The 12,950-nt window shown below is 37.5% G+C and overlaps 2 protein-coding genes across 2 annotated transcripts; one reads left to right on the forward strand and one right to left on the reverse strand.

Annotated features, from left to right (window-relative positions):
• Positions 1-1,336: 1,336 nt before the first annotated feature.
• On the forward strand, positions 1,337-7,615 carry LOC137739022 (alpha-1,4 glucan phosphorylase L isozyme, chloroplastic/amyloplastic-like). Its single transcript, XM_068478495.1, has 16 exons — positions 1,337-1,683; positions 2,249-2,487; positions 2,592-2,693; positions 2,877-3,053; positions 3,155-3,430; positions 3,742-4,013; positions 4,106-4,223; positions 4,313-4,831; positions 4,921-5,073; positions 5,184-5,312; positions 5,478-5,714; positions 5,926-6,002; positions 6,462-6,648; positions 6,808-7,008; positions 7,184-7,349; positions 7,387-7,615. The coding sequence occupies exons 1-15, from the start codon at positions 1,473-1,475 to the stop codon at positions 7,298-7,300; spliced, it is 3,015 nt and encodes a 1,004-aa protein (XP_068334596.1). The 5' UTR covers positions 1,337-1,472; the 3' UTR covers positions 7,301-7,349; positions 7,387-7,615.
• A 1,030-nt stretch (positions 7,616-8,645) lies between these two features.
• Positions 8,646-10,464, reverse strand: LOC137739364 (uncharacterized). The gene has a single exon (XM_068478927.1). The coding sequence runs from the start codon at positions 10,462-10,464 to the stop codon at positions 8,872-8,874; it is 1,593 nt and encodes a 530-aa protein (XP_068335028.1). The 3' UTR covers positions 8,646-8,871.
• Positions 10,465-12,950: the final 2,486 nt, after the last annotated feature.

The raw sequence follows: 12,950 nt of genomic DNA on the forward strand, positions 1-12,950 counted from the left end.
ATAATAAGATCGCATGCGTAAACACTTCATTGTTTGCATGAAAGAGTATACTTCGTAACTTAGCTAAGAAGTAAAATTTACTCGAAATATGATCACATATATAGTCTAATAATGTATTATCATGTATAAGTTTTTTGAAAAAGAAACATTTCACATAAGATAAAACCAGATCTACCAAAATCTCAATTATTATATGAATCAAGAAGTGGAAAGTGCATATTAGTTAATCCAATGACATGCTTACAAGTGGACGGTGCTAATATAACGAACCAGAGCTATTAACCCACGCAATCATCACCTAACAGAATATTAAAACTGTCAATATATTTAAAATAATAATTTATCCTGAAAAATAGCTCCAAAATAATTCTTCATATTTACTATTTTATTTATGAAAAATAAATACAAAATAAACGGTAGAGATCAAGTGCAAGCGCGACTACAGAAACCAAACAAGTATTGCACTCAGCTGGATCCCAATCAGTCAAAAGAGTTGACTCATCGAAATCAACAATTAAAGGCATGCTGTGTGGATGTGGCAAGCAAATCAAAATTGGTGTTTAAAGTAGAGTATTACTCAAATCTAAACTTTTTTTGTTCCTTTTCACGTAAATTTTTTCAGGAAATTTTAACGAAAATTTCCGGTACTGTTGACTTAAATGAAAATCATATTTTTATACTAAAAAGTCAATTATGATACTATTCACTTTACTTTTTATTTTGTCATAATCGTTAAAACTCAAAATTTCAAACCATTTTCATTATTTTTTTTATTGTGCGACAATACGGTCTGGTGTCATAATATAAGTCATTTGAAATTTTCTTTTCAAATATCTAACTATATGCGTTATCATTTCATGTAAATTACTTTAAATTAATTTTTAATAAGAAGATTCAAATTTGGATAGAGGAAAGAAACTTACCTTTATGACTATACTTAATTGTTGAAATTAATCACATGTGGTATATATTTTTTCCCATGATCGTGTATTATTAGATCCAGATATTGTACAATAAAATCGCATGTGTAAATATTTCATTCTTTGAACGAAAAAGTGGACATCATAACTTAATTAAGTAGTAAAATTTACACGAAATATAATCACATTAGTTTTAGTATAATAATGTATTGTCACGTATAAATTCCCCCAAGAGAAACATTTCACATAAGATGAAACCACATCTACCAAATATCAATTATTATATAAATCAAGAAGTGGAAAGTACATTTTAATAACAGAAACAGAGTGGGGCCCCTGATAATTTGGAAATGGACTTTTATGTGAGAGAGAGAGAGAGAGAGAGAGAGAGTGAAGTCTTGTGAAAGGAGATAAGAAGGAAGATACTCATAAGCTCAGTAGTATCCGCATCGCATTGGCAAACAAACGAACGAGTCTCAGCGACTCAGAGAAACTCAGAGACTGAGTGTCTTCTTCTTGTTCTGAGAGAGAGAGAGAGAGCATATTACAGCAATGGCAGCTTCCCAATTCTCTGCAACTCGCAGCGGAGCAGAGACAGTGTGGCATTGCAAATCGCAATCCAAACTGATCGATTTCGGTTCCAGGAAGAACAAATCCAAGCTTTTGTTCACAAGGACATTGAATCGGACTCGGTCGTTTTCGTTCTCGGTGAAGAGCGTTCTGGACAAGCCTCACGAGATCAAGAATCCGATCATCGAACAAGGTCCTCCTCCTTATATTCTCTGTTCTTAGATATATATATATATATATATATTAAAAAAAAAACCATGCTTTGATTGTTCATCACTGGCATTTTGCCTCGTTAGTTTCAGAAAAGGATTGGGAACCACCATCTGGTTGTGATTAATTTACTTGAAAAATGTATTAAAAATCGATTCTTTGTTAGTCTGATGGTCATAATTTGCTATCCGTTTTTCCAATCAAACCCAACTTTTGAGGAGTTTCTGGAACTGGGGTTTGTTGATTAGATGGCTAAGAGCTTGAAATCATCTGGTTAAGCTGGATTTTTGCTATCTTGAATCGATAGATGGTACGAATTAGCTGATAGGTTCGGATCCTCTTTTTTTATGCTGACATGGTAAATTTGTGGTAGGTTGTTGGAAGGGTTTCGGATCATCCTTATCAAATTCTCAATTTTGATATATATATATATATATATATATATATATATATATATGAGAGATTGTGCCATTTTTCGTATGTTCTAATGTAATGACTCCAGATATTGTGTTGTACTCAATTTAGCACTTTGCATTTTTTTTACTTAGATGCTGCAAGCGAATTCAGCTCATTCACACCTGATGCTGCCTCCATCGCTTCGAGCATCAAATACCACGCAGAATTCACCCCGTTGTTTTCTCCGGAGAAATTTGAGCTTCCAAAGGCCTTCTTTGCAACTGCACAAAGTGTTCGTGATGCGCTCATTGTTAACTGGAATGCAACAAATAATCATTATGAAAAATTGAACGCAAAGCAGGCATATTATTTGTCAATGGAATTTCTACAGGTTCGTTATGAACTCCCTGAATTCGTTCCCCACAAGTGTGGATGTAGACTTCTGTCACTTATAGCTTGCAATATGCTTCATTTCATAGTGTTATGTTTTTGTAGGGTAGAGCGCTGTTAAATGCCATTGGTAATTTAGAGCTTGATGGAGCATATGCGGAAGCTTTAAGCAAGCTTGGACACAAATTAGAAAATGTTGCTAACCAGGTGAGGGTCCAGTCTTTACCTTTTCATCAAAATTTAGTTATGAACATTCATAATTTTAATATTGCATTATAAGCAACCGGTCACTTCTATAAATTTTGCTTAAAGTGTGTGTGTTTGTCTTTTTCGGCATGTTTTGTGTCCGTGTGTTTGTACAACTAGCTTATATAGATGATTTGATTATAGGAGCCGGATGCTGCACTTGGAAACGGAGGTCTTGGTCGGCTTGCCTCTTGCTTCTTGGACTCTTTGGCAACGTTAAATTATCCAGCATGGGGTTATGGGCTTCGGTACAAGTATGGCTTATTTAAGCAGCTGATTACTAAAGATGGTCAAGAAGAAGTTGCTGAGGATTGGCTTGAGGTATGCATGCTTTATGTGTTCATCTTTCGTTTCAACTACTTCATTGTCTTTAAAGGTTTTTGGTGAAATCTTTATGCCTTATTATTTGTTGAATCTTGCAGATGGGAAATCCCTGGGAGATTGTGAGAAATGACGTCTCCTATCCTGTCAAATTTTATGGCAAGATTGTTACTGGTTCGGATGGAAAACAACATTGGATTGGAGGAGAAGACATAGATGCTGTTGCTTATGATGTTCCAATACCAGGATACAAAACTAAAACCACAATCAACTTGCGGCTTTGGTCAACGAAAGCTTCATCACAGAACTTTGATTTATATGCTTTTAATTCTGGAGATCACACGAAAGCATCTGAAGCTTTAGCAAATGCTGAAAAGGTTTTTTATTGTACTCCTTTCCTTTCTGTTTTCTTTCTTTTCCAATTTCCAATTTGATCAGAAAATACAGACTTCGGGTTTTCTGATGTCTTACTTTTCTTTTATTAGTTATTTGGTGTGAAGGGGGGCACTTGCTGCATTCTTTTAAAGAACTTATATTTAATATATATGTGTTCCAGCGGAAATCTCTACTTGTCAGGCATATTCTTAGTGACCAGTTATCGTCTGCTTTCGGGTTTCTTTTGTTATGTTGCTATTTTAACCACATATGGTTCAATAGGTAAAATAGCTGTTTGTATGATGATTAACAGATTTGCTACGTACTTTATCCTGGGGATGAATCAATGGAGGGCAAGACACTTCGTTTGAAGCAACAATATACTTTATGTTCTGCTTCTCTCCAAGATATTGTTGCACGTTTTGAGAGAAGATCCGGAGCAAATGTCAAATGGGAAGAGTTCCCCGAGAAGGTGGCAGTGCAGATGAATGATACTCATCCAACTCTCTGCATTCCTGAACTGATGAGAATTTTGATTGATTTGAAGGGTTTGGACTGGAAGGAGGCCTGGAGTATTACTCAAAGGTAACACCTTTTGTGATTTGTGGGAATACTTGTTAGTTCATTCTTAACCGTAGCAACTTCTTTTCCCTTACATCCTGTCACATGTGTTCTAGGACGGTTGCATATACAAACCATACTGTTCTACCTGAGGCCTTGGAGAAATGGAGTCTGGAACTTATGGAGAAGCTGCTTCCTCGACATGTTCAGATCATACAGATGATAGATGAGGAGGTAATGCTGGATTATGTACAAAAGTTAAACAGTTCATACCTTTGGAGTTTATAAAATTTACTGATTCCTTGCATTTGCATATTCTGCAGCTCATTCAGACCATAATTTCGGAATATGGCACAGCAGATTATAATTTATTAGAGAAGAAACTTAAGGAGATGAGAATATTAGAAAATGTTGACTTGCCTGCCAAATTTGCGGATTTAATCGTTAAACCCGAAAAGAGTTCCACTGCTGTGTCGAGTGAAGAAATTGAAGAGTCAGAAGAGGAAGATGAATCTGCTGATGCTGAAAAGAGTTCCACTGCTGTCCTGAGTGAAGAAATTGAAGAGTCAGAAGAGAAAGATGAATCTGCTGATGCCGAAAAGAGTTCCACTGCTGTCCTGAGTGAAGAAATTGAAGAGTCAGAAGAGGAAGATGAATCTGCTGATGAAGAAAAAGTACCTGTGAAGAAACGCGAAAAGGAAAAAAAGAAAAAGGTTGTGGTGGAACCACCGAAGTTAGTACGTATGGCGAATCTCTGTGTTGTGGGTGGTCACGCAGTAAATGGTGTTGCTGAAATACACAGTGAAATAGTGAAAGATGAAGTATTTAATTCGTTTTATAAGGTAAGCCTTGACAGTTTTAGTAAAGACGAGGTTCTTTCAATGTTGAAAAATTGCTCTTATTATTGATCTCTAACCTGCAATTTTGGCAGTTGTGGCCTAATAAATTTCAAAACAAAACAAATGGGGTGACACCAAGAAGATGGATCCGCTTCTGTAATCCAGATTTAAGTAACATTATAAAAAAGTGGATTGGCACGGAAGACTGGGTCTTAAATACTGAAAAACTGGCCGAATTACGAAAGGTAAAACTCACAAGACTGAATTACTTAGAGATTATGTTGACTTTTACATAATTTTTGGAGTATCGTTGTTATGGCCATATACTTATCTCAGTTATTTGGTTTTGTGATAGTTTGCTGACAATCAGGATCTCCAAGCCCAATGGAGGGAAGCAAAAAGGAACAACAAGTTGAAAGTTGTGTCATTGATCAAAGAAAGAACGGGATATTCTGTCAACCCGGATGCAATGTTTGATATACAGGTAATTTCTATGCATTCAAATCTCCTTCAATTGTATATTAAATAGATAGAATCCCGCAAAGCCAACTTTGTGCATAGTTGGTTTATTCACTGCACAAAATTTCCTTGTGTTTCTCATCATGCCTCGATCAAAGTTTTCTCTTCTTATTGGAATGTTTCTGTTCAGGTGAAGCGCATTCATGAATACAAGCGACAACTGATGAATATTATGGGAATTGTTTACCGCTACAAGAAAATGAAAGAAATGAGTGCTTCAGGAAGGAAATCAAAGTTTGTTCCACGTGTTTGTATGTTTGGAGGGAAAGCATTTTCTACGTATGTGCAAGCCAAGAGAATTGTGAAATTTATCACAGATGTAGGGGCAACCATTAATCATGATCCTAGTATCGGTGATCTACTGAAGGTATGGAGATCTTTGGTGTTAATAGGGTTCTTGCACTGACAACTTGATAAAACAAGCGATTTTGCAATGTTTTATTGACTTACAGTTAATATAAGTTGGCTCTGTAAAAGAACCAACACATGGAATATCTTTATGTGTGTGTATTTTAGATTGGCTGTAAATTCATCTGCATTACTGACCCACTAATTTATAAAATTGATTGTTATATTAGGTTGTCTTCGTCCCCGATTACAATGTCAGTGTTGCTGAACAGTTAATTCCTGCAAGTGAGCTCTCACAGCACATCAGGTAATTCAGTTTTATCTGTCATGATTCACTTTTTCGCAGGCCACATGATTTTTCTGTCTGTGAGTGGTAAATGGAGAAACATAAGCAGGAATTGGTTTTAAACTTTTTCCGCTGCTTAGGTTTTTAGCAATAATTGATATTTTAGTAAGAAAAAAATGGGTTTGGCTTGGTTTGCGAGAATAATCAAGAGTCAAATTCAAGCAGATTAGCCGGGGAAGGTATAGTTTTTGCCGTATCCCACTTGAAGTGCATCAATAAACTTGTAACTTGTAGACTAGACAGTTCAGAGCATTGTGTATTAAACTAAAAATCTAGGTGAGCCTTCCTTGTGTTGCATAATATATCATGGGATCTATATTTTATGGAACCCGTACAAGGCGCTACAATATACTAATGTATACACTCACAAACCAACCCTTATGTTGTATTGGCCTCTTGTTAATTGTTATTTATTTGTAGTACCGCGGGTATGGAAGCCAGTGGAACCAGCAACATGAAGTTTGCAATGAATGGCTGCATCCTCATTGGGACTCTAGACGGTGCCAATGTTGAGATAAGAGAAGAGGTTGGGGAAGACAACTTTTTCCTCTTTGGTGCTAAAGCTCACGAGATTGCTGGGCTGAGAAAAGAACGAGCTGAGGGAAAGGTTAGTCTCGATAACCAAATTATTGCTTTTGTGCCTGTGCTTTCAAGTTTTTCGTAAGACTGATCCATTGAAAATGCTTCAAAGCACAGAAAATATTTCTTTCTTTATCAGATGCGTCTCTAATGAAAATTTGATGCCTCTCTTGAATCCTTTATGCAGTTTGTTCCGGACCCACGTTTTGAAGAAGTCAAGGAATTTGTCAAAAGCGGTGTTTTTGGGTCGTACAGTTATGACGAACTGATTGGATCCCTGGAAGGAAATGAAGGATTTGGCCAGGCAGATTATTTCCTTGTGGGCAAGGACTTCCCCAGTTACATAGAATGTCAAGAGAAGGTCGATGAAGCATATCGAGACCAAAAGGTGAGTTCTCCATGCATGCATTCCCTTGTTTGCTGCTACATGCTACACATTTCTCCTCGATATTGATACATTGCTGGCATACATTCCCTCTGCTTAATTTCATTGTACTTTACATTCCCAAGCAATATTTTGAGATTCGCGGCTAATGCTTTTACCTGATGTTTGTTGGGAGCAGAGATGGACAAGAATGTCGATCCTGAACACAGCAGGCTCGTACAAGTTTAGCAGTGACAGGACCATTCACGAATATGCTAAGGACATATGGAACATCAACCCCGTCGAGCTGCCTTAGAAGTTTTCTTCTTGGAACCGAACACGGTCTTACCACGTCGTTGTGATGACCAACCCCACCCCCCCCCCCTCCCCCCCCCCCCCCCCCCCCCCCCGGCTTTTATTGTTCCCCTCCCTCTCACTTTCTCATGTGAATAAAATGCTCGGAATAAAAGGGCAGCGTTTGGTTGCTACACTAGTATAGTAAGTGCTCGGAAAAAAGTGGTTATTTGAAATAAGCCCCACCATCTCGTATGTATAGTGGATATTCCGAACAAAGGCAGTGAGGCACCATCTATATTTATCGTTTGGTTCAGTAAAAGTTTAGTTTTTTTCTGTTCTCAAATAGCCAAATTAATGAGGGTTATCACATTCCACCCCATTTACCTACAACGTATCTTCAGTGTGAAACTGTCATGATCGAAACCGTTCAGTCTCTTAATCTTGATCATCTTTACGGAAAATCATCGGATATCGCTAGTCATCTAAATGTGTGAAATAAATCAATTGTTCATTGCGAATATGCTACTTGGTACTTATACTGTTGATTTATTTGATACATTTAGATAACTAAACAATACCCGATTCGAATGATTTATTGTAGAGATGATTTTCAAATGAAAATTTAGAGACTGAACATTTTCGATTATAAAAAATTTTACGGTAAAAATACGTTATTTGCAAGTAGAAAAAAAATCAGCTCTCTAAGATTATGGGCAGGTAGAGAGAACAACACTCTTCACATCTTAAGATGTCTTTTTTTAATGGGCATTGCAAGCACATGGCCAGAAGAGCACATAGATCGATTCAAGTAGTGATCCCATCCACCCTCACATGATGTTTAATTTTGTTCTGCACATATATATGGCACAAATTATTTTGCATATTCAATTCTTGTGTGTGCATCACTGCAACAAACACATGCTACCCTTAATTAAAGCAAAATTTAGCTCCCGTGACAATATGAATACGTCCTGAATCACTTGTAAATGTTCGTATTTAATACATGTTTATATCCTATAAAATCCGCAACCGTAAAGTTTACTGCAAGCCAAACTTACAAGTCAAAGATTGTAGTTCTTAAAGCCTTGAGGATGTAAACGGATATTGAGTTTGAAATGCACTTTAAAGTTGTGCGGTTGGAGTGTTTTGGATCAAGGCAAGGGCATCTTTTCATACTTGCAAAAGAAGATTGATACGTAGAGGGAAAGAAGTAAACAATATGTATGTTATGGTTTATCACGTATTCGGTATGACTGTCTGACTGGACTAATTCGTACCGAGTAAGACTATAAAATTTGGTTAGAACCAAAATATAAGGTGTTCCCATATTTTTTGAGAGGTACCCTACAAATGACATGGACGGACATCTTACACAAGTTTTAAAAAGGTCCCCAGATGAGGTGTTCTGTTCAAACTTTACGGAATTAAAAGCAAAAGAATGGAAAAAAGAAGGGGAAAAAAGTTAACATTTCTGAGGACCGAAATGTATCGCTGAGATTCAAGTGCTGGGCTGCTACCTTAAAGTCATAAGCAGTAAACAGAAGCTTTACCGACAGAAACTCCCAAAGCTGCTTTTGATGGAATCACTTCTCAGTTGGGCATCAGTCCCATCAACATCTCTTGCTTATGTTCATTTCCAAGCCACCAGGACTTGAATTCAACATCACCATTTTCGACTGGACGGCTAAGATCAAATGCATCGCAGATGTTGGAAATCTGCTGCTTCAGCACTCTGGACTCTTGTGCACCTCTCTCGGGGTCTTTGTCGAAATGAACTCTCTTGTGGCCACCCAAGGCTTGGCCTGTTGCAAACACCTTCAAGCAGATGGAGCACTTGTGACCCTTATTCTCAATTACTCTTTCCGTCTCCCCTTCTGCTGCTGAATTATCACTGCATTCAAGCTTGGCAATCGGAATTCTATCTTCATGATCCTCATTTTTTACGGCAGAACTATTGCTGGTTGATTTGTGAACTCTTTGGTGAGCTCCAAGTGCCTGATACGTCCTGAAAACCTTGTTGCAAATCCTGCACTTGTGCTCTCTTTTCTTCTGGGAATCAGCAAAGACTTCAGATTCAGTAGCATATAACATGGATTTATTGTTCAAACCCAACTTCTTTGATCCGAATGCAGCTACATCCAATTCTACTTCCTCGATAATATCCACATTCATTTCCACTTCAGTATCACACAGCCCAAATGCAGATTGCCCATCCGGTCTAGGCCTCTTATAACCTGCACCCCTGGAGAACCTGTCTGCCATTTCGACATTCTTTTCCTCATCACTCAGAAACCAAGAACCGTTTTCGCTAAACTCAAATACTTTCTTCTCATCAGAGACATTCTTACAATCAGAAATGCAATCAACCAATTTCACAGTATCGTCACAAACATCACAACCAGAAACACCACCCTTCTTTCCCATGATCCAATTCTTTTGACTTGGTGATTGAACTTCCAATGACAACGAATTGTTATCCGAAGACTCGGTCACCGAACTAATTCGACCCAAATTGCTTCCACTACCAGATATGATCATCAAACAAATAGCCCCCTCTACTACTTCTTCCCCGAATTCAGTAACATACTTAGATTCATTCACACTAAAACTAGAAAAAGAACAGCTTGAATTAGTATTCTTGTACCTCAATCTTTTCGATCTTTTCCTCCGAATCAGCCCCATTGTCTCACTGCTGTACTGACAGGAATCCACAGAAAGCATCTTGCTTGAAGAAACAGTCTCCAATCCATCAGTTCCCCTAATCCTTTCCGAGTGGCATCTGCTATGAGTAGCTAAAGCTCTCAACGATTCAAACCCTTTACAGCAAACTTCGCAAGACCGCGTTTCCTTCCTCTCCCTCCCCGAGTGATGCCTCATGTGCCCGAACATCGCCCTCATCGAATCAAACCCTTTGCCACAAACCCTGCACCTGCAGACGGTGTCATTTTCTTCCCCTGCAGAAGCTTTAAACTTCGAGTCCCCTGAAAACTTCCAGGACTTTTTCGGGTTCCTTCGTAATCCATAACCAGCGTGATCATCGTCTTCAACCTCAAAATCCACCCTGCACATTTTGATCTTTTTCTCTGTTTTAGCAGATTTTCTTGCTCCATGGCACCTCATGTGACCTCCCAAGACTCTGCCGCTCACAAAACTCTTTTTGCAGAGCTTGCACACATGCTCCATCATCTTAACCAGAAAAGCAAACGAACCCAGATCCCAGAACCGAGAAGGAATCCAATTTTCCGAGAAAGTTTGAATCTTTCCACCGCATTCGAGGAAAAAATTGCTGAAGGAGCTCAAGAAACAGAGGATGCTGAAAACCCAGATCAGAGACGAAGCTTTCTTGCTTTTTTCAAAAGTGCTGGAGAAGAAGCACTTTTGGGTTTTGTAGAATTTGTGGGCAAGAACAAGATATGGGTCCCTAATCAAAACCTCTCCGTCTCTCTTGGGGAAGAAACGACTCAGATTTCAGAGTTTTGGTTTGAGCACAAAGGTCTCTCTCCTCTCTCTCTCTCTCTCTCGTGTGGTGCTTGAAGACATGTAAATGTGGAAGCCAAAAAGCAAAGCAATATTTCTGTAACTGCAGCACTGACTGAGTGAGAGGACTGCTTTCCCAGTAGTGGGCAAGACTAGACACAACGAAAACGAAATAGATGTTTAATGTTGGGATCTTTCTAGCACTAATCTCTCTCTCTCTCTCTCTCTCTCTCTAGATTTTCTCTCTCTAAATGTTTGTTGTTGGGAGCTTATGCCTCATTTGGCAATAGAGAAAAAGAAACCAAATCCTTGCATGAAAGCAAAGCTATAGTCCCAGACTCCGACTTTTGTCCCACTTGCTCGTCTACATCAAACCACCAACTCTGCTATTGCTACCACCATGATCACTCACATTTTGTCATTTCTGTAATTAACATATGAAATATGTGTGTTTATGTCGACTTGCCGGATCACGGCACCGTAGACACAGACAAGCAAACAATCATGTATCCAGGTTGGATGGATAACGTCGTTCAAAATGGTGGATTTAAATTCGGAAAGTTAGATAGATATGAATTTTTTTAATTTATTATGGAAAATTATTTTTTTCTTTAAATATTATAATATTGATAAACGCTTTCCTACCAGATATATTTATAAATGGAAATGATTTATGTACTTATTTGTCTCATATTCAACATCAAGGTTTACGATTTAACAAATAAGATAATAACCAAAAGAGAAAAATAAGAAAGAAAAAAAAAATGCTGATAGAGATAAAATGACAGTGTGAAAGTCACATCGATAAAAATTTGTACTGTACTCACACTCGACAAAAAGTGGGTGACCAAATGCAGAGGCTGAAGTGACGTAAATACCAAAAGGACCCTAATTTATGGCGTTGCTTGGGGTGCAAGGCTCAAGAATTGGGTGATCCTACCTTCATGAGATCTGTGTACATTTTCTTTCCAAGGACATAGCAACCAACGGACTGGAAATGTAAGTGCCTATATACCACTTTGTTATTCTTCTAAGATCATCTTCAATTTTTGGGTTAAAATTTAAAATTTTTAGCTCATAACATTTAGGTTGTAGCTCGAAAACAGCTTTTCTGCTTTAACCCTTTTGGCCTAAATTTTTTAGTCTGAGATTATTAAAGAATCAATTTAGGCTAATTTTTTCTTTTAAAATAGTTTTTTTATGTACACTATCATAATTTAATTTTATGAACATTTTAAACTAAAAATATTTAAATTTGGATAAATATTGAAAAATCACTAAATTTGGGTGAATTTTGAGTTAAATAATTTTTTAATTATTTTAGCCGTTGGATTTAAATTTGAGCCATTAGATATTTTTTTACCGTTAGATTTGATTATATTCGATTTCAGCTGTTAGATTCAATAAATCCTGAAAGACATGCCCATTTGGGTGGGGTACCACTAGTGGTGCCCGCACCATTTTATAGGCTAAATCCTGAAGGGAATTTGACTATTTTTTACTTTTAACTTTTAACCCACACATTTAGCATGGGTTCAGTTAGGTTTTTGGGACACATTTAGCATGGGTTCAGTTAGGTTTTTTTTTGGGGGGGGGGGGGGAGGGGAGGGGGGAATAAAACCTAAAAAATAGCATTTAGCCCTGGGTTGGGTTTGTTCTAAGCAACCCTACACAAGGGACAAGGTTCGAACCTTGCAAGAAAATTTTCAATGTAATCGGTACAGAAAATTCTCAAACCTCACTGTCCCCAACTGTCGAATGCACAGTAAATTTGACAGGGGTAGCATGGTAAAAAAACTCGGAAGGCACAGTATATTTGACAGGGGTTGGTTAATGTGTTTTTTTTTTTGAACTTCGAAGGAAGTTCATTAGATTCGAACTTTGAAAGAAGTACATTAGCATGCATAAAGTTAATAATAGTCACGTCAAAAGAATTTTGACATTTGACCAAACTCTTCACCCTTAAATTCTAAGGGATACCGTGGACATGGTAGAATTTTTCCTTGCTCAAGTTGGACAATCTTAAGCCTTGGACACTACTTTTCAAACCCATGATCTGTTTTTTAGTTGGAAAAGCATTCTCGCATACTTCTTTTGAGATATGCTAAAGAAGCTATTTCAAAAGTGAAATTCTTCATAAATTCTCTATCTACTTATGTTTTTAGTACAATGTTTTATAATATTGACATAAA

This window comes from Pyrus communis, chromosome 7 (genome assembly GCF_963583255.1).
Source record: "Pyrus communis chromosome 7, drPyrComm1.1, whole genome shotgun sequence".
Classification (NCBI taxonomy): Eukaryota; Viridiplantae; Streptophyta; class Magnoliopsida; order Rosales; family Rosaceae; genus Pyrus; species Pyrus communis.